Consider the following 21,459-nt stretch of genomic DNA (forward strand, 5'->3'; position numbering starts at 1 on the left):
AAGAATCAATTCAAGCATCATTTCTGAGAGGCTGCATCCTGGCATCTTTGTCCTGTCCTGATGGGTCTGCCCATCAGATATGTATGCCTTCAGTAGAATCCCTTCAGCCACAAGGACAGGAAACCCAAACCTAGGCTTACACAATAAAGAAAAGTGTATTATCACCCCAAACAAGAAGTCTCAAGGTAAAGTGACTCCAAAACCTTCAGGGAACTAGGTTCTCCCATCTGCTAGCCCTGCTGTGGTGGGTGTGCATGGGGGGAGGAGGGGGGAAACTGTACTCCTCTTGTCCCAAAGTGGCTGCAGCTGCTCTGGATGTCACACCTGTCTGCACTAAAAACTGATAAAGGAAATTGGCAGAGGCTAAAAATCAGAGCCTCCTGAGCCCACCCAGAGCCTGTTTACCAGAATGTTACCAAGAATGAGACAGGTCTAGTTTAGCATCCACAAAGAAGAAGAAATATAAAGGAGGTCCCAATGATAAAAATTATCTGTGAGGGTCATTAACAATACGGATTCTCAGGATTTCCCTGGTGGCCCGGTTGATAAGAATCTGCCTGCCAATGCAGGGGACTCAGGTTTGATCCCTGGTCTGGGAAGACTTCACATGCTGCAGAGCAACTAAGCCTGAATACAACTACTGAGCCTGTGCTCCAGGGCCTGTGTGCTGCAGCTACTGAAACCTGTGTGCTCTAGAGCCTATACTCCACAACAAGAGAAGCCACAGCAATGACGAGCCCTCGCACACCAACAAAAAAGAGCCCCTGATCGCCACTACTAAGGAAAAGCCCGCACAGCAATGAAGACCCAGTGCAACCAAAATAAATTAAAAACAAAAAAGCAATACATATTCCCAGATCCTGGAATGTTCAAGGAAGTTTACTGGGATGCATCCACCCTGCCCTTAGGAACCTCAACAATGACCTTTGCAAACATCAGCCACAGCCTCTCTGCTTCTCTTGGAAAACTGGAGGCTGGGCCTCAGTGACCAAATCTGGAAAATAGGCTTAAAATGGTAGCCACTTTCCAGCATCCTTTGAAGGATCTAATAAGCATATACATGAGTGGCATCTCTCCTGGCCTGAAATACAAGCTTAGCAAATAATAGCTGTTATTAGTATTAAATGAACATGTTTATACAACTAGGGCTTGCCAGGTGGTGCTAGTGGTAAAGAATCCACCTGCCAATGCAAGAGAATCGAGTTCAATCCCTGGGTCAGGAAGTCCTACCCACTGTATTCTTGCCTGGAGAATCCCATGGACAGAGAAGCCTGGCAGACTACAATCCACGGGGCTGCAGAGAGTTGAACGTGACTGAGTGAGCACACATATAACTAGGGTCTCTGGGAGCCAGTCTCTGACTCTCGTATCTAAGGAAACCCATTCTAGTCACCCAGGGTGCCTTTTACATTTGGTAATTCTTTGCAAGTGTATCCACTTGTTTACACTCTGTCTCCTCCAATCCATCTAAATTCCAGGAGTATCAAGTTCATTGTCTCATACAACAGAGTCCCTGCATACATGGTCAAGAATGGAGTCACCTCTGCCCTGGACCACCACCACCCATCCCTGTCTCCTGTCTGAACTTCCATCCTAGTCTTAAATCAACAGTTATCTTGGCCCTTCGTATGTAATCTGAAAATGATCTTTTTGATCTGTGTGCTCAAAGGTTTTACAATGATGTAATCTCTTTGGAATGTTCTTTCGCATAGGAGCTGCAGTTCCTGCTGTAGACAGGACTCAGACTGGATTGAGAGAGGATTTGGGAATCTCAGGAGAGAGACAAAAATGGGGAGCTAGGGATTCCAACTCTTGCCTTCACCTCATATTTGGGTCTCTGCTCCCCCTTTGTAGTAACCATGTGATTCTGATGTTTCGACATCTGGTGTCTTACAGACTCTGGAGGGACTGCCCCTCCCAGAGTTAGCTAGTTGCTAGAGATCATAAACAACTCAGCTGTGAGTGACTGTACATTTCCTACGCAGACCAACCCAGACCCCAACCACCTGCTTTAGGGAGCTTCTACAGTCCCCATAGTCTGGGACAACAGTTCCCTGCCCTAGTCATGCCAGGACCAGGTCCCAGACAATTCAGACAGCTCCTCCACCACAGAGTCTGCTGAAATTATTCCAGTTTGCCAGTCCTAAACCTGCTTATCCTGAATTGCCCATTCCTTCCTACAGAAACCACAAAAGCTCTTGCCCACATTGCTTCCTCACGCCCTGTCTCCTGACCAACCCTGGTGGCTTCCTCACGTGGCCCTTTGCAGCATGGCCTGTCCCCTCCTCTTGTTTTGTTGTTGTTTCCTTTTAAATATTTATTTTTGGGCTTCCCTGGTGGAGCCAGTGGTAAAGAATCTACCTGCCAATGCAGGAGATGCAGGAGACTCAAGTTCTATCTGGTCGGGAAGATCGCCTGGAGAAGAGAATGGGACCCCACCCCAGTATTCTTGCCTGGAGAATCCTATGGACAGAGGAGCCCAGCAGGTTAAGGTCCATGGGTCCTCAAAGAGTCGAACACCACTGAGTGGGCACAAACAAGGGCCTACCGTACAGCACAGGGAACTACAGTCAGTGTTTCACGAAGTGAAGTGAAGCGAAAGTTGCTTAGTCATGTCTGACTCTTTGTGACCCATGGACTACACAGGCCATGGAATTCTCTAGGCCAGAGTACTGGAGTGGGGAGCTGTTCCCTTCTCGAGGGGATCTTCCCAACCCAGGGATCAAACCCCGGTCTCCCGCATTGCAGGCGGATTCTTTACCAGCTGAGCCACAAGGGAAGCCCCAAAATCCTGGAGTGGGTAGCCTATCTCTTCTCCAGTGGATCTTCCTGACCCAGGAATTGAACCTGGGTCTCCTGCATTGCAGGCGGGTCCTTTACCAACTAAGCTATCAGGGAAGCACCTCATAATAACCTGTAACGGAAAAGAATATACATATATACATACACACACACACATATACATACATATTCACATATACATATATATATGAATCATTTTGTGGTACACTTGAAAATAACATTGTAAACCAACTACACTTCAAAAAAGCTGTTTGAAAAAACAAAACACAGTCTATGGGACTTCCCTGGTGGTCCAGTGGCTGAGACTCTGAATTCTCAATGCAGGAGGCCCCAGGTTCAATCCCTGGTCAGGGAACTAGATCCCACATGCCAAGCTAAATAATCCACATGCCACAACTAAAGATCCTGCATGCTGGAACAAAGACCCAGCACAGCCAAATAAATGAACAAATAAATATTAAAAAAAACAAAAAAACAAAAAACACACTCAAAAAAAAAAAAAAAAAAAGGAAAAACAAAACACAGTCTAAACTCTCCATCATGTACCTCCTCACCTTTTTCATGAGCTTTGAGCAACCACCAGAACTCTCATAGTATAAACCCCAATATTACCACTGATGGTGGGTAACTTCTTCCTCCTCCGGGGGATCTTCCTGACCCAGGGATTGAACTCGATTCTCCTGCATTGGCAGGTGGGTTCTTTACCACTAGCGCCACCTGGGAAGCCCTAGTTGTATAAACATGTATAAACATGTTAGCAACAGATGGAAATGAATACACAGTAGCTAACAGTCCCAAAACACTTAGAAGGTAGCAGGTGCTGTCCCAAACACATTATATATTATAAATAAAATTCATTTTATCCTCACAAAAGCCGTGGGAGGTAACATTCATCACTCCCATTTTACAGATGAGGCAAATAAGAGAAGCCAAGACACTTGCTTGAGGTCTCACAGCTGGTAAGTGGCAGAGTGGGGACTGGAACCCCAGCAGGCTGGATCCAAAGTTCGCTCTCTGAAGAATGATGAGGGGTTGGTTTGGGTGGGGGCTTGGGGGGTTGGCACAGCATGTACACTCAAAAAAATTCTGATGAACAAAAGAGTTGATGTATAAATGCTATTGGTCTCTTCCTAGCACACCATCCACCCAGTCATTGCCTGGCTGACAGTTTCTGTGTGACCTTTAATTTCAAAGGTTTTTTTCTAAGATTTGAACATGATGCAGGTCATTATCTCCTTTCCCCTCTCCTTCACACTTCATCGCCTGCAGGGTGAGCTCTTTGATCCTTCACAAATGGCCCAATTTTTCTCTGTAAATGAATCTTTCATGCATCCCCTAGGCTCCAAGCTCTCAGTTCTGACTGGATTTAGCTTTTTTTCCTGCATGGCTTGTTTCTTCTGTCTGGAAGGCCATCTCTCTTTCTATACCAGGAAAATCTACATCAAAATCTTGCAAAATGCAGGACTTCCCAAATGGTGCAGTGAACGAGAGTCTACCTGCCACTGCAGGGATCACTGGTTCGATCCCTGGTCTGGGAGGATTCCACATGCCGTGGAGCAAGTAAGCCCAGGTTCCACAACTGCTAAGGCCTACATGCTCTACGGCCTGAGAGTCACAGCTAACGAGCCCCTGTGCTGCAACTACCGAAGCCTGCACACCTAGAGTCTGTGCTCTGCAACAGGAGAAGTCACTGCAATGAGAAGCCCGTGAACCACAACCAGACAGGAGCCCCCAATCTCTACAACTCAAGAAATCCTGCATGCAGCAATGAAGACCCAGCACAGCCAGAAATAAGTAAATAAATCAATCCACTCTTTTAAAAAAAAATCTTTCAAAATGCGTCTCAATCATGCCCTCATATGCCCAGGTTTTCCTGGTCTTCAGGTTGGGCTACGAGTGTTTCCACCATTATGACATGTATCATCCAAGATATGCAAAAAGAAAAGTGGTTGTCTGAGGAGGCCTTACAAATAGCTGAGAAAAGAAGAGAAGCAAAAGGCAAAGGAGAAAGGGAAAGATATACCCAAATGAATGCAGGGTTCCAGAGAAATAAGACAGATAAGAAAGCCTTCTTAAGTGAACAATGCAAGGAAACAGAGGCAAACAATAGAATGGAAAAGACTAGAGCTCTCTTCAAGAAAATTGGAGATACCAAGGGAACATTTCATGCAAAGATGGGCACAAAAAAGGACAGAAATGGTATGGACCTAACAGAAGCAGAAGATATTAAGAGGTAGCAAGAATACACAAAACTATACAAGAAAGTCTTAAGGACTCGCATAAACATGATGGTGTGGTCACTCACCTAGAGCCAGACAGCCTGGAGTGTGAAGTCAAGTGGGCCTTAGGAAGCATCACTATGAACAAAGCTAGTGGAGGTGATGGGATTCCAGCTGAGCTATTTCAAATTTAAAGGATGATGCTGTTAGAGTGCTGCACTCAATATATCAGCAAATTTGGAAAATTCAGCTGTGGCCACAGACTGTAAAAGGTTCACTTTCATTCCAATTCCAAAGAAAGGCAATGCCAAAGAATGTTCAAAATACCGTATAATTGTGCTCATTTCAAATGCTAGCAAGTTAATGCTCAAAATCCTTCAAGTTAGGCTTCAACAGTATGTGAACTGAGAACTTTCATATGTACAAACTGGAGTTAGAAAAGACAGAGGAAGCAGAAATCAAATTGCCAACATCCACTGGATCATAGAAAAAGCAAGAGAATTTAAAAAAACAAAAACACCTGCTTAATTTACTATACTAAGGCCTTTGACTGTGTAGATCACAACAAACTGTGGAAAATCCTTAAATAGGTGGGAACATCAGACTACCTTACCTGTCTCCTGAGGACCCTGTACGCTGGGCAAGAAGCAACAGTTAGAACTGGACATGGAACAACAAATTGGGAAAGGAGTATGTCAAGGCTGTATATTGTCTCCCTGCTTATTTAACTTCTCTGCAGAGTAAATCGGGCAAAATGACAAACTGGATGACTTGCAAGCTGGAATCAGGATTGCCAGGAGAAATATCAACCTCAGATATGCAGATATCCCTCTAATGGCAGAAAGTGAAGAGGAACTAAAGAGCCTCTTGGATGAAGCTCTTTAGTGAAACAGGAGAGTGAAAAATCTGGCTTAAAACTCAACATTCAAAAAACTTAAGATCAGATCCTTTTGTAGTTCATGAGCATGATGATTGGGTGTTCACGCTGCTGCGTGACATGTGCCTCCCTCCAAACCTTGTTACGACATCGGCACATTACCTGTCTGACGTAAAAAAAAAAAAAAAGAAAAGAAAAAAAAAAAAAACTAAGATCATGGCATCCGGTCTTATCACTTCATGGCAAATGAATAGGGGAAAAAGTGGAAACCATGACAGACTTTATTTTCTTGGGCTCCAAAATCACTGCAGCCATGAAAAAAATTTTTTTAAGTAGCTTTCTTCTTGGAAGGAAAGCTATGACAAAGCTAGACAGCATATTGCAAAGCAGAGACATCACTTTGCTGACAAAAGTCCGTATAGTCAAAGCTATGGTTTTTCCAGTAGTCGTGTATGGATGTAGGAGTTGGACCACAGAGAAGGCTGAGCGTCAGAGAACTGATGCTTTTAAATGGTGGTGCTGGAAAAGATACTTGAAAGTCCCTTGGACTGCAAGGAGATCAAACCAGTCAATCCTACAGGAAATCAACCCTGAATATTAACTGGAAAGCCTGATGCTGAAGCTGAAGCCCCAGTACTTCGACCACTTAATGTGAAGAGCCGAGTCATTGGAAAAGACCCTGATGCTGGGAAAGACTGAGGGCAGGAGGAGAAGGAGGCGACAGCAGATTAAAATGTCTACAAGGAAAATCGACGAATTTGTTGTGGGTGGAGTTGGCCAGTCTTTTTATTTATTGTTCGCGTTCCTAGCTAAAAATGATCATGGTTTGCTGGGTCTGTTTCTGCGTCTGTAAATAGGGCACAAGAGAATCTTATTCGCAGGTTTGTGGTGAGAAATTAGGGATGAGGAGAGCAAAGCACGGAGCTAGGGGCCTTGGACTTCCACGGGCGTTCTATAAATATTAATAATTAAGAAATATTAGTAAAAATTGGTGAATACATTACCTTTGCTATTATTATCCTCTCTCTCCCTCTGGACAGTTCCTAAGGGTACACGGCTTTCTGAACAAAAGAGAGGTAAGTTCAAAGGGTCGAAGTTGAATGGAAAAGAAAGCGCATAACCTTGTGTCACGTGGCTAGTCTCTGGAGGAGACGACTCTCGAAGTGTTTTTGGTCCATCGCTGTTAAGCTGAGCCTCCGGTGCGTTCCTCCAATGGGGACGCTATAATTAAATATTCGTCGCCTTTGCCTTGGGATTGGCAGGGCGCACAGGCATCCTGGCCAATGAGGAGCGGCGTAGGAGCAATGGGGGCGGGGACAAGGGCCACGCCCCCACGGAGCGCCCGGTATCTGGTCCTTAACTCCCGCCGGGAAAAGGTAGCGACATTTGGGACTCTGGCTTGCGGCGATGGCGCTTCGCTGGGGCATCGTGTCGGCTGGCCTTATCTCCAGCGACTTCACGACGATGCTGCGGATGCTGCCTCGCTCTGAGCACCAGGTCCTCCCTCTCTCCAGAGACCTGGGGAAGGGTGGGAGGGGGGTCTGAGGGAGGAGGGAACTAGGCTTCTGGACTTCCGAGCCCCACAAGGCCGTGAAACAGCCTCAAAATCCGTATCGCTCTTTTCTCCCCTCTGTCTTTTTAACACGAATTACGCGAGGTTTGGGAGAGTCTTGATCTGATTTTGTTGTGTAAGGAAAAATTTAAATATTAGGAAGTTTAATAATCGGGGTTGAATAATCGTCTGCCTCAGATCTCTTTCCCAAACCCAGGTGTCCAGCCCACGGTCACCTCATCCCCCAGGACCACATCTCCCCTGCCCCGTTTTGGGAGTTGTTAATTTCTCCCTCCCCCGCCGAGGCCTTCTTCATCACCTCCCTCCCATCCACCCGTCTTCCTTACCTGCCCCAGCCCCTCCAGTCTGACTCAGGCGTCCCTCTAGGTAGTGGCGGTAGCGGCCCGTGACCTGAGCCGGGCGAAGGAGTTTGCCAAGAAACACGACATCCCCAAGGCCTACGGATCCTATGAGGAACTGGCCAAGGATCCAGACGTGGGTGAGTGGCCTGGGCGCGGCGGGGGAGAGGGGCGTCAACGGGGGCGCTGCCTTCAGGCTCCTCTGTAGGAGCAGCGAGGCTCTGCGCGATAAGCCAATCCCTCTAGGCTGCCGAAAGGACTCTGGGCTGGGAGGCGGGGCGATAGGAACCGGTTTCGTCTGAAATTATCTGTCCAGCATGAAATAGCGAGTAGGGGCCACACCTCCGCGGTAAAGGCAGGGTTTGAATTTCTGAGCGAGGCCGTTCAGGTTTTAAATACGACCCGTGTGGCTCGGGCTTCTGCGTTCCAGAGGAGCCTGGATGGAGAGGCAGGACAGCATAGTTGGACAACAGCCTGCCTCTGTAGTCAGATTGGCTGAGTGGGCATTTTCCCCTCTTCTGCTTGCCCTTCTCAGGTTCCTCATTTTTGAAACGGGCAAAATAGTAATCTTACTTCTTGGTGGTGTTGTGAGTACTAAGTGAGTTAATACGATAATTTCAGAAGACTGGAAATAATCTGAAGGAAATAGAGTGATAGTCGAGAATGGTTTTGTTGTTGTTTAGTCGCTAAGTCGTGACCAACCCTTTTGCGACCCCATGGACTGTAGCCTGCCAGGCTCCTCTGTCCATGGGATTCACTAGGAAAGAATACTGGAGTGGATTGCCATTCCTTCTCCAGGAGCTCTACCTGACCCAGGGATCGAACCTGACAGTGCAGGCGGATTCTTTGCCTCTAAGCCATCAGGGAGGCCCTTCAGTTCAGTCACTCAGTTGTGTCCCACTCTTTGCGACCCCATGGACTGCAGCACGCAGGCCTCTCTGTCCATCACCAACTCCTGGAGCTTACTCAAACTCATCTCCATTGAGTTGGTGATGCCATCCAACCACTTCATCCTCTGTAGTCCCCTTCTCCCACCTTTAGTCTTACAATCAGCATCAGGGTCTTTTCCAATGAGTCAGTTCTTCGCATCAGGTGACCAAAGTATTGGAGCTTCAGCATCAGTCCTTCCAATGAATATTCAGGACTGATTTCCTTTAGGATGGACTGGTTGGATCTCCTTGCTGTCCAAGGGACTCTCAAGAGTATTCTCCAACACCACAGTTCAAAAGCATCAATTCTTCGGGACTCAGCTTTCTTTATAGTCCAATTCTCACATCCATACATGACTACTGGAAAAATCATAGCTTTAACTAGATGGACCTTTGTTGGTGAAGTAATGTGTCTGCTTTTTAATATGCCATCTAGGTTCAGTTCAGTTCAGCTCAATCGCTCAGTTGTGTCTGACTCTTTGCGACCCCATGAACCGCAACACGCCAGGCCTCCCTGTCCATCACCAACTCCTGGAGTTTACTCAGACTCATGTCAATCGAGTCAGTGATGCCATCCAACTATCTCATCCTCTGTCGTCCCCTTCTCCTCCTGCTCTCAATCTTTCCCAGCATCAGGGTCTTTTCAAATGAGTCAGCTCTTCTCATCAGGTGGCCAAAGTATTGGAGTTTCAGCTTCAACATCAGTCCTTCCAATGAACACCCAGGACTGATCTCCTTTAGAATGGACTGGTTGGATCTCCTTGCAGTCCAAGGGACTCTCAAAGAGTCTTCTTCAACATCACAGTTCAAAAGCATCAATTCTTTGGTGCTCAGCTTTCTTTATAGTCCAACTCTCATATCCATACATGACCACTGGAAAAACCATAGCCTTGACTAGATGGACTTTTGTTGGCAAAGTAATGTCTCTGCTTTTTAATATGCTGTCTAGGTTGGTCATAACTTTTCTTCCAAGGAGTAAGTGTCTTTTAATTTCATGGCTGCAATTACCATCTGCAGTGATTTTGGAGCCCAGAAAAATAAAGTCAGCCACTGTTTCCACTGTTTCCCCATCTATTTGCCATGAAGTGATGGGACTGGATGCCATGATCTTAGTTTTCTGAATGTTGGGCTTTAAGCCAACTTTTTCACTCTCCTCTTTCACCTTCATCAAGAGGCTCTTTAGTTCTTCTTCACTTTCTGCCATAAGGGTGGTGCCATGTGCATATCTGAGGTTATTGATATTTCTCCTGTCAATCTTGATTCCAGCTTGTGCTTCCTCCAGCCCAGCGTTTCTCATGATGTACTCTGCATATACGTTAAATAAGCAGGGTGACAATATACAGCCTTGACATACTCCTTTTCCTATTTGGAACCAGTCTGTTGTTCCATGTCCAGTTCTAACTGTTGCTTCCTGACCTGCATACAGGTTTCTCAAGAGGCAGGTCAGGTGGTCTGGTATACCCATCTCTTTCAGAATTTTCCACAGTTTATTGTGATCCACACAGTCAAAGGCTTTGGCATAGTCAATAAAGCAGAAATAGATGTTTTTCTGGAACTCTCTTGCTTTTTTGATGATCCAGCAGATGTTGGCAATTTGATCTCTGGTTCCTTTGCCTTTTCTAAAACCAACTTGAACATCTGGAAGTTCACGGTTCATGTATTGCTGAAGGCTGGCTTGGAGAATTTTAAGCATCACTTTACTAGCATGTGAGATGAGTGCAATTGTGTGGTAGTTTGAGCATTCTTTAGCATTGCCTTTCTTTGGGATTCGAATGAAAACTGACCTTATCCAGTACTGTGGCCACTGCTGAATTTTCCAAATTTGCTGGCATACTGAGTGCAGCACTTGCACAGCATCATCTTTCAGGATTTGAAATAGCTCAACTGGATAACTTTTCTTCCAAGGAGCAAGTGTCTTTTAATTTCATGACTGCAGTCACCACCTGCAGTGATTTTAGAGCACCCCAAAATAAAGTCTGTCACTGTTTCCAGTGTTTCCCCATTTGCCATGAACTGATGGGACCAGGTGCCATGATCTTAGTTTTCTGAATGTTGAACTTTAAGCCAATTTTTTCACTCTCCTCTTTCACTTTCATCAATAGGCTCTTTTTTTTTTTTTTTTTTAATAGGCTCTTTAGTTCTTCTTTGCTTTCTGCCATAAGGGTGGTGTCATCTGCATATCTGAGGTTATTGATATTTCTCCCAGCAATCTTGATTCCAGCTTGTGCTTCATCCAGCCCAGCATTTCTCATGATGTACTCTGCATGTAAGTTAAATAAGCAGAGTGACAATATACAGCCTTGAGGTACTCCTTTCCCGATTTGGAACCAATCTGTTGTTCCATCTCCAGTTCTAACTGTTGCTTCTAGACGTGCAGACAGATTTCTCAAGAGGCAGGTCAGGTGGTCTGGTATTCCCATCTCTTGAAGAATTTTCCACAGTTTGTTGTGATCCACACAGTCAAAGGCTTTGGCATAGTCAATAAAGCGGAAGCCCTTAGCTCCGTCCAAATGAGAGGCTACAGTTTGACCACTCCAGTAGGACTTCCTACCTGCTTGGAGGAACTCAGGCTCTTGGAAGCTTGGGGACAGGGCCTCTAATCGGTGGGCGGGGCCGGAGGCCTCAGTGGGCGGGGCTATTGATCTCTACCTTTCTCCTCCCGCCCTAGAGGTGGCCTATATTGGCACCCAGCACCCCCAGCACAAGGCCGCAGTGTTACTCTGCCTGACAGCAGGCAAGGCTGTGTTGTGCGAGAAGCCCATGGGTGTGAACGCCGCGGAGGTGCGCGAAATGGTTGCTGAGGCCCGATCCCGAGGCCTCTTCCTTATGGAGGTGAGGGTGGAGGGCCCTTCCAATATCCCACATTAGAGCTGCTCGCCATGGCTAAACGTGGTTGTCGGTCGACAGTTTTGGAGGAACACAAGGGTGGATTGCCAAGAGTTAAGATGACCACAAAATGAACTGGGGTCCTTGCGTCTGTTGGGATGCCGTTGAGCTATGTCAGGGAATCTACTAGCAACATCCCCCCATGGGTGGGAGCCATTTCTTTTTGCCCTTAGCAAACATGGCCGCCTGAAGGACTGCGTCAGCGTCTCTGAAAAAAGATGCCGATAGTGAAAGGGGCACAGAAAACGCAATGGGCTTAGTTTGGGTGGATTTACAGAGTTAGAGATCCGAAGTACCAAGGAACCCCCTACCAAACCTCAATGTCAAACTGCCTTTGTTTTTACCCTTATAGGGCTTGGCTACCTATAGGGGCCTTTGACATCTTTCAAATTGCCAGTAATTAAAATGGCCACCAACAGCAATGGCTAATGCCAGAAGATGGCCACCGTATGACACCATCCGCCCCACCACCACCCCAAGCCATTTTCATGTTAAGGAGTATTAGGGTTCTTTTTTCTTTTTGGTCACACCAAGAAGCATGTGGAACTTTCCTGAACAGGGATGGAACCTGTGCCCTCTTCGGAAGCAGAGTCTTAACTGCTGGACCACCACCAGGGAAGTCTGAGTATTACGGTTTTTAAACATTTTGCTGTAGGTTCTGCCAGTAGTCACAACAGCTCTTCCCCATGTTCTACCTAGTTATCATACACTCAGTACTGCTGAGCCTCCTAGTCTGCAAAGTTCTATGTGCCAAGAAGTAGTCAAGATGTCAGTGCCAAAATTCTGTGAATTTATTATTTCTTCATTTTTATTGGCACCTAATGTGCACCAGATCCAATCCTAGGAACTGGTGCCGGGTTCCAGCCCCGGCAGGATCCAGGGATACCCTCAGGATGAATGGCGTCGGCGAGGAAGAGAGAGAGAGAGAAAGAAAGAGAAAGAGAGAGAGAACAGACTGGGGGTGTGCAGCAGAGTCTGGCAAAGCTTTATTTTTTACCGTAACTTTTATACCCTAAGTTAGTATATTCCTAAGGGGAAGATAGTTTAACATGACATCAGCTTGTCCTTCATGAAACCAGGGTGTATTCTGCATACTTTTTTGTTTATGAGAGTCTTGTACATTATCTTCTGACCTTGGGGCCTATTAACATTTTATGCAAGTCAGGTGAATGTAAACCTATTTTCTGTTTCTGTGGTGATCTTAACAGAAAAGTTACAGTCACACAGGGCAACAGTACAGCATGTCACAACATAGTAGAAGTATAACCTTGTTAACATAAAAGTCAATTCTTCTGCAGAAGTTGTCAGTTGAATTTATCTAAGAGGTTTACCCCCCACAGACTCTGTGGCTTTAGTGAGGCAGCTTCTGCCTAGCACTCCTGGCTGACAATTAACAACCATCTCATTGTTACCACACTAGGGCTAAGCTCTTATTTTTCTAGATCTTTAACTATATTAACAATGGTTTCCAAAACACAACCTTAGCACATTAAGAGCAAAAACACAGCAAACAAATATTAACCCAATAGCCACTTTTAGAATAATTTTTCTTGTGTTTTCTAATAGGGCTTCCTCACCCCCCCAAAGGGCTCTATGTCTATTAGGGACCCTATGTGATCAGGTTCTTTTATTTTTTAATAATTTTTTTTTTTTTTTTTGGCATGTGGGATCTTAGTTCCCTGACCAGGGATTGAACCTGTGCCCTCGGCGTTGGGAGCACCGAGTTCTAACCACCTGACTACCAGGGAAGTCCCTGATCAGGTTCTTTATGCTGTTTTATGATTAGGGTATTATAAGCAGTCATGCATATTAGTACCAAGGGCATAGACGCATTTGCCAAACAAACTAAAATACCAGCAAAGGAGTTTAAATTAAAACACCCCTTTCACCCTGGATAATCTCATAAAATATCACCACCTGGGAAACTTATTGATTAAAGTTCTAAATTGATTCTTATTTGGAAAGAAATCAGGGAAGGCCTTCTGCCTGTGTCACAGAAATTAGGGAGTAGTCTATTGGAGCAAGCATCAGAAAGACAGATATCATATTTAAGGCGAGCGCCGGGGGCAGCTTTTCAGAATCCCTGAAAACCTGATCCGCCTTGCCTGTCAGGTTTTCTCCTCATGACCTTGTCATGGGTGGGATCTTGTGAGCTGGCTCCCAGCAAACTGGGGACTCATAACATATAAGACAGAGGCTCAATTTTCAAGGAGCTCAAGATCTCTTTTGGTCATGGAAATGGGGAACCCCAATGTCCACGGGCATGGGCTTTTGTGGACATAGGACTGAGCAGTTCATGGAACACAGACACCCTGTCCCAGCTTGGGTAACGATCAAGGTGGTTTCTTGTGGGTAGAAGCTGACCTGTGCCTTTCAGAAAAGTAAATTGCATAGGTAAATAGGCCAGAGAGGGAAAACAGAGTTAAGACTTAAAGAAAATAAGAATTGGCAGATTTCATTTCCTTAGTATGAAAAATCTTGGACAAGCCAAGATTTCTGGCTTTAGAGTCAGAGGACTCTAGACTCCAGTTCCCCAGTTGCTAGCTCTGTGACCCTGGGCAAATAATTTGATTCAACTGAGCCTCAGTTTTCTGATTTAAAAAATGGATATAATGATAGCTACCTGGCAGAGATGTTGGGAGGACTCATTATGCACAGCATGTACATATTGTCTTGCTCATAATATATACCCAATAAATGCAAGCTGACATTAGGCAATGGGGAGCAACAGAAGGGGACTGGGCAGGGGTGAGACAGGGTCAGCTCTTAGAGAAGGAAAGATCCCTCTGCGCCATGTGGGGATGGACTGGAGGGGAGAGACTGGGCGTGTTAGTTTGCCAGGGCTGCTATATAATAAAGTGCCACTAATGGACCAGGTGGCTAAAACAACAGAGATTTATTTTCCCAGATTTCTGGGGAGTTCTTTGGTGGCCTAGAGGTTAGGACTCTGGGCTTTCACTACAGTGACCTGGGTTTAAAATTGCGATCCCACAAGCCTCATGGTGAAGCCCCCCCCCAAAAGTAATTAAATTTTTTAGAATTTAAAAATAAAATTTTAAAAAATAAATATTTTCTCACACTCTGGAAGCTAGAGAAGTCAAGGTGTCAGCAGGGTTGGCTCCTCCTGAGGCCTCTCTCTTTGACTTGCAGATGGCCGCCTCCTCCCTGTGTCTATACATGGTCTTCCCTCTGGGCAGGGTTGTGTCCTAACTTCCTCTTCTTCTAAGGACACCAGTCCTATTGGATGAGGGCCCACCTTAATGACCTTAGTTTAACTTAATTACCTCTTTTTAAAAAAACCACCTCTGAGAACTTCCCTAGCAGTCCTGTGATCAAGACACCATGCTTCCAATGTAGGGGGTGCATGTTTAATCCCTGGTCACAGAAATAAGATCCCACATGCCATGAGATGCGGCCAAAAAAAAAAAAGTACACACACACATACACATATACACACTCCAAATACACTCACATTAGGAGGTTCTGGGGAGGGGGTGGGCCTCAACATGAATTTGGTGGGGAGACAATTCAACCCATAACATTGGGGGACTGATGTAATGGTCCAGATAAATATGGACAAGGCCGGCCTTGGGGCTGCAGGACTAGAGAGGAGAGAAGGCGGCAGGAGGGTCAGGCTAGATACAGCTTGGGGACTGCAAGGCTGTGGAAGGAAGACAGACGGGCCTTGTTTGGGGATTGGTGGGTACCCACTCAAGATTGAGTCCTCGAAGAGAGAAAAACTGGTTGGTTAACTTCTGGGGCCTGATCGCTATCCTTCTCTTTCTGCATCCTGCTTTCTTCCCTCTGTGGTCTGCAGGCTATCTGGACCCGGTTCTTCCCTGCTGTAGAGGCTTGGAGGTCTGTCCTGGCCCAGGGAATTCTGGGGGACCTGCGAGTGGTTCGGGCAGAATTTGGGAAGAATCTCACCCATGTACACCGGGCCACAGACTGGGCCCAGGCTGGAGGTGGCTTGTTAGACCTTGGCATCTACTGCCTCCAGTTTATCTCCATGGTCTTCGGTGCACAGAAGCCAGAGAAGATTGCAGCTGTGGGAAGGCGCCATGAAACAGGTATGGTCTCTCCTGGACTTGGTTGGTTGGTTGGTCAAGTCGCTAAGTTGTGTCCAACTCTGCGAGCCCATGAACCATAATTTACCAGGTTCCTCTGTCTATGGGGTTCTCCAGGCAAGAAATACTGGAGTGGATTGCCATTTCCTTCTTCAGGGGATCTTCTTGGACCAGGGATCGAACCTGTGTCTCCTGCATTGGCAGGCAGGTTCTTCACCACTGAGCCACCAGGGAATATCCTGGACTATACTATGGTAAAAGGAGTGATCCTTTCTTACGGAGAGCAGTGAGCTGGGATAAGTCTCCTCCCTGATGAGAATCAGGTTAGACAGCTAGAGAAACTTCCCACATGAAGCCACCCAAGCCACCTCCAGCCTGGACTCAGAGCTGAGAGCGTGAGCAGGGTCTGTGCTGGGACTTTGCTGTGTGATGTTGGCCGAGGGACACATCTCTGAATCTTAATCAGTTACCAATTAGTTACCTAATTAGTTTTAATTAGGTAAAATGTCAATAATAGAGTTATCATAAGGAGTTAATGAAGTAACTTTTGAAGCAAATGGTAAGCAGTTATTGAATATAAACAATTATTATTTTTTGCATTTGTCTCAGTTAGCCTTTGCTGCATAACAAACTACCCTAGAACTTAGTGACCTTAAATAACAATCATTTATTAGCTTGTGATCCTGTGGGTTGGCAATTTGGGCTGAGCTCAGCTTGAGTGGTTCTTCTGCTGGTCTTAGTTGTGTAGCTGCAGTTGGCTGGCTGTCCCACTGGAGCTGGATGCTCTAGGATGGCCTCACTATGTCTTGCAGGTATCGGTTATTCTATGGGGAGCCTTGGTTCTCCTTCACATGGCCTCTCCTGCTGGCTAACTCAGGTGCATTCATATGGTGGTCTCAGAGTTCCAGGTGGAGCAAGAGAAAGGTGGACCTCAGCATGCAAACACTTTTCAGACCTTTGCTTCTACCATACTTGCCACTGTTCTATGGCTCAATAGCAGCTCAGATTTCAGAGGTGGGCAAATAGACTTTACTTCCTGATGGAAGGAGCTACTGCAAAGGGGCACTCATAGAGGAACAAGAGGAATTACTGTGGCCATCTTGGCAAACTGCAGAAAGCAATGAATAGCCAGGAAAATAGTACACAAGATGAAGGTCACTCTTTAGAAAAACTGTCTCCATCTAACATCTGGCCAGTTCCTAGGCTAAATAGTAGTTATAAAATCAGATCCCATTCATTAAGTGCTACCTTAATAAATATTAAGGTTATTATAGATTATAACTTTAGGGTTATTATAGATATGACCTTTCTGATATATTAAAGCTGTCCCCATTTTACAGATTAGGAAACTGAGAGTGCAGAGAGGGGTAGTGACTTATCCAGGGTCACACAGCAGACCTGGGATAAGAACTTGGGCTTAAAAGAGAGTGAGTCAGGGGACCTGCCTGGCAGTCCAGCAGTTGGGACTCTGCATTTCCACTGCAGGGGCTGCAGGTTTGATTCCTGGTCAGAGAATTAGGCTCCCCCATGCCACATGGTGGAACTAGGATCCCAAGTTCCAAAGAGAGAGAGGGCTGAGTCAGTAGACTCCTTCATCTGTGGCCTGCCTGATGTGGAACCAGGCTAGTACTTTACCTGCTGTGTTTAATTTTTAACTAATGCTTATATATCACTTATTGTCATCTAAATAGTCTTCTAAGTACATTGTGCATTTTATAGCACTTAATGTAATACTTGAAATGGCCCTATGAGGCAGATTCTCTTATTACCCCCGTTTCAGAGATCAGGTAACTGATTCTCACAAACCTATACAACAGGTATTTTCAGAGAAGGAAACTGAGGCTTAGAGAGATGAAGTCTCTCTCTCTTTACTTTTTTAGCATATTTTTCTTTATTTATTTAGATTACATCTTTACTGTGATATAATTCACATACCATATGATTTATTCATTGAAAGTATATAATTTTGTGGCTTTAGTATAGTCACAGAGTTGTGCATTTATCACTATAACCAATTTTAAAGTTAATTTTTATTGAAGTATAGTTGATTTTATGGGATTTTCCAGGTGGCACTAATGGTAAAGAACCTGCCTGCCAATGCAGGAGACATAAAAGATGGGGGTTCGACCCCTGGGTCAGGAAGATCCCCTGGAGGAGGGCATGGCAACCCACTGTAGTATTCTTACCTGGAGAATCCCATGGACAGAGAAGCCTGGTGGACTACAGTCACAAAGAGTTGGACACAATCAAAGCAACTTAGCCCACACATGCATGCATCATACAGCAAATGTAGCATGGACACATAGTTGATTTACAATATTGTGTTAGTTTCAAGTATATAGCAAAGTGATTCAGTTATGCATATATTATAGCCACTCTTTTTAGATTCTTTTCCCATATAGGTTATTGCAGAGTATTGAGTGGAGTTCCCTGTGCTATACAGTAGGTTCGTATTAGTTATCTATTTTATACAGTACATATATGTCGATTGAGATCTCTCCCAATTTACCTCTCCGGCACTGTAATCAATTCTAGAATATTTTCATTACTCAAAAAAACAAACAAACAAACAAACCACACACACCAATTTTCCCATGCCCCTGAGCCTTAACCAACCACAAATCTGCTTTCTGGTTCTGTGGATTTGCCAAATATTATTCTCGCCTGGAAAATTCCAAGGACCGAGGAGCTTGTCACACTACAGTCCATGGGAGTCACAAAGTGTTGGACACGACTGAGCACATGGCAGCAGACATTTCATATGAATGGAATCCTGTAACATGTGACTTCTGTGTCTGGCTTCTTTCATTTGACGTGTTTTCAGGGTTCATCCACGTGGTAGGACATATCACTAATTCTGGCTTCAGTATCTCTCATTGTCATATTAGAGATGAGATCTCAGGACTTCCCTGGTGGTTCAGTGCCTAAGACTCTGCACTCCAGTGCAGGGGGCCCAGGTTCGATCCCGGGTCAGGAAACTAGATTCCCATATGCTGCATTGAAAAATTTCACATGCTGCAAGTTAAAAGAGCCCACGTGCTGCAACTCAGACTCAGTGCAACCAAATAACACTTAACATTTAAGGAAAAAAGACATCCGGCCCAAGGTTCTTCAGACGGGACATTTTTTTTTTGGCCGTGCTGGGTCTTCACTGCTGCTCAGGCTTTCCCTCGTTGCAGCGACTAGGGGCTCCTCTCCACTTGCAGCGCGTGGGTTTCTTGTTGCAGTGGCTTCACTTGTGGAGCACTGGCTCTAGGACGCGCGAACCTTAGTAGCTTCAGCACGTGGGTTCAGTAGTTGTGGTGCATGGGCTTAGTTGCCTTGCAGCTTGTGCGGTTTTCCCAGACCAGGGTTCGAATCTGTGTCTCCTGCATTGGCAGGCGGACTCTTTACCAGGGAAGCCCTCGGGCAGGATTTGAGGCCAGGCTTGCCCTTGTCCTGTGCCTTCCCCCAGGTGTGGACGACACTGTCACTGTGATACTCCAGTACCCAGGAGGGGTCCACGGCAGCTTCACCTGCAGCATCTCTGCCCAGCTCTCCAACACGGTCTCCGTGAGTGGTACCAAGGGCATGGCCCAGGTGAGGCACGCCTGGCTGAGCTGGGATGGGTCCAAGTTCTGGGAACCAGGGCCCTTAGCGAGAGGAATAGGCCAGTCGTGGCTGTTGGAGCTGGACGGGGACTGAATTTGCCTCCTCCCACACCGTTGATAAGAAATTCATCCTCAGCTACTCGGCCATGGGATGGAGTTTGGACCTCCAGGCTCCTTCCTGAGGGTGAACCCATTGGTCTGTCAAAAGTCCTTAGTCCTTTCTTGGGAGAAACCAGGTCTTAGTCACCACCCTCTGAGAGCAGCTATAACCTTTGGAATTGCACTCAGGACAGAATACAGGCATTATCAAATGGCAGCTTCATGGGGCTTCTTGGAGCCATGTTGCTAGAAAGAAATTCCATTCTCAGCAGAAGAATTTGTACCCTGCCCCAAACTGGAACTGCAGAATCTGCCCCAGCTGTATCTCTGTATTTCCATTTTGACTTAGACTTGGGTATGGGAATAATTTAGGCTTCCCCAGGGGCTAAAACAAAATGGATAAGCAGGTGATGGGTTGTCTCTGCTCCTCCTTGCAAAGGGGATTCCACAGAGGCAATGATAATCTGTCTTCAAGGCCTGAACATAGGGTTACAGAAAGGTTTCTTCCTGGGGAAATGAACAGACAAGATAGGCTTGTACTGTGGCAACCCTGATGCTAAGGAATAATCCCCCAGCAACCAGGGCAGGGATAGGTAGGGTCTAGCCCTTCCTGAGGATGGCGGGTCATCAATGCTTAACTGATAAGAGAGAGACTCCTGAGCAGCCCTGTTGGTGAGGGCAGTAGGACCACCTCTTATCTCTTCTCTCAGCTCCTTGACCCCTGCTGGAGCCCAACAGAGCTGGTGGTAAAGGGGGAGCATAAGGAGTTCCCACTGCCTCCAGCCCCAGGCAAGGAGTTCAATTTTACAAATGGAATGGGCATGAGTTATGAGGCCAAGCATGTCCGGGAATGCCTGCAGAAAGGTAAGGATGTGGAGGACAGGGGTGGGAGGGTGGGAGGGTAGTTGGGCAAGCCTGGTAGTGGAGGTGGGTATCCTCCCTTCCCCTCACCCACTCAAGCAACTATTTAGAACTACATCTCCCAGGATCCCCCATGGCATCTATATGTTAGACCATAAATTATTGTGCCTCATGGGATTCTGGGAATTGTAGTTCTTTTAGTCTATGGGATATGAGTAGGAGGGTGTCCCTAACTGCACTCTCCCCCAGGCCTGAAGGAAAGTCCTGTGATTCCTCTGGTGGAAAGTGAGCTCCTGGCTGACATCCTTGAGGAGGTGAGGAAGGCCATTGGAATCACCTTCCCCCGAGACAAATGCTGATGTATGCCCTGAACAAATAAAGACATGCTGGGAATTCTTTGGCTGTTCAGCGGTCAGGACTCGGCACTGTCACTTCTGGGGCCTGGGTTCAATCCTTGGTCAGAGAACTAAGATCCTGTAAGCGTCAGGCATGGCAAAGTAAATACAAAAATTAAATAAAATAATAATAAAGTTGTGATTTCCACAGAGATCTTGGCAATGGTGGTTTGAGAGGAGCTGGAGAGAGCCCACCATCAAAGAGGTCACTAGAGCATAAACTGGTTGGAAGGATGACAGTGGGAGAAGGTGGGATCAGGACCATCCCACAAGCTCCTGGAACAGACATGTGTGGGAAGAGCCACAGTTTGCCTGCCTCAGCCTGTGTGACCTTGGCTGGGGAACAGTGTATTGGTAGAAGGTGTCCCTAAATGCACCCTCCCTAGCCTCTCTCTGACTTTGTCTCGTCATCAGTAAATGGGAGATACCACACTAAACACCCTCTGGTGAGGATTAAATGGGCCCTAGCACATAGCAGGTTCTCTGTAGATGTTAGCCAATGGCCCTTCACTTTGAGGTCAGGCCTCCAGAAGCTCCAGGCTCCCATTAAGGTATAGAGAATCATGGGACTTCCCTGGTGGTCCAGCGGCCAAGACACCATGCTTCCAATGCAGGGGGCCTGGGTTCAATCCTTGGTCAGGGAACTAGATCCCAAATGCTGCAACTAAGAGTTCATATGCAGCAACTAAAGATTTTGCATGCCACAATGAAGATCAAAGACCTCAAGTTCCAAAACTAAGACACAGCACAGCCCAATAAACAAATAAGTAAAATATTTTTAAAAAGGGGCTTTGCTGGTGGTCCAGTGCTAAGACTTTGCCTT

General features: G+C 46.1%; 2 protein-coding genes and 1 non-coding gene across 4 annotated transcripts in view; 2 read left to right on the top strand and 1 right to left on the bottom strand.

Annotated features, from left to right (window-relative positions):
* The window catches only part of TULP2 (TUB like protein 2), a 62,323-nt gene that overhangs the window by 24,484 nt on the left and 16,380 nt on the right, over window positions 1–21,459 (bottom strand). The window lies entirely within an intron of this gene.
* Window positions 5,966–6,070, top strand: LOC133055367 (small nucleolar RNA U13). Its single transcript, XR_009692650.1, has one exon. It is a non-coding gene; the product is annotated as a small nucleolar RNA U13 (small nucleolar RNA).
* On the top strand, window positions 7,243–20,788 carry DHDH (dihydrodiol dehydrogenase). Its single transcript, XM_061139790.1, has 7 exons — window positions 7,243–7,395; window positions 7,838–7,949; window positions 11,407–11,570; window positions 15,442–15,694; window positions 19,146–19,270; window positions 20,091–20,244; window positions 20,491–20,788. The coding sequence occupies exons 1-7, from the start codon at window positions 7,306–7,308 to the stop codon at window positions 20,598–20,600; spliced, it is 1,008 nt and encodes a 335-aa protein (XP_060995773.1). The 5' UTR covers window positions 7,243–7,305; the 3' UTR covers window positions 20,601–20,788.

This window comes from Dama dama, chromosome 4, assembly GCF_033118175.1.
Source record: "Dama dama isolate Ldn47 chromosome 4, ASM3311817v1, whole genome shotgun sequence".
NCBI classification, from domain to species: domain Eukaryota; kingdom Metazoa; phylum Chordata; class Mammalia; order Artiodactyla; family Cervidae; genus Dama; species Dama dama.

Bases quoted from the DNA above. Each gene is read 5' to 3' on its own strand.
- DHDH (XM_061139790.1), top strand. From the start codon at position 7,306: ATGGCGCTTCGCTGGGGCATCGTGTCGGCTGGCCTTATCTCCAGCGAC. The intron at 7,396-7,837 runs GTCCTCCCTCTC...GCGTCCCTCTAG, and splicing joins TGCCTCGCTCTGAGCACCAG to GTAGTGGCGGTAGCGGCCCG. The intron at 19,271-20,090 runs GTGAGGCACGCC...CTCTTCTCTCAG, and splicing joins GTACCAAGGGCATGGCCCAG to CTCCTTGACCCCTGCTGGAG.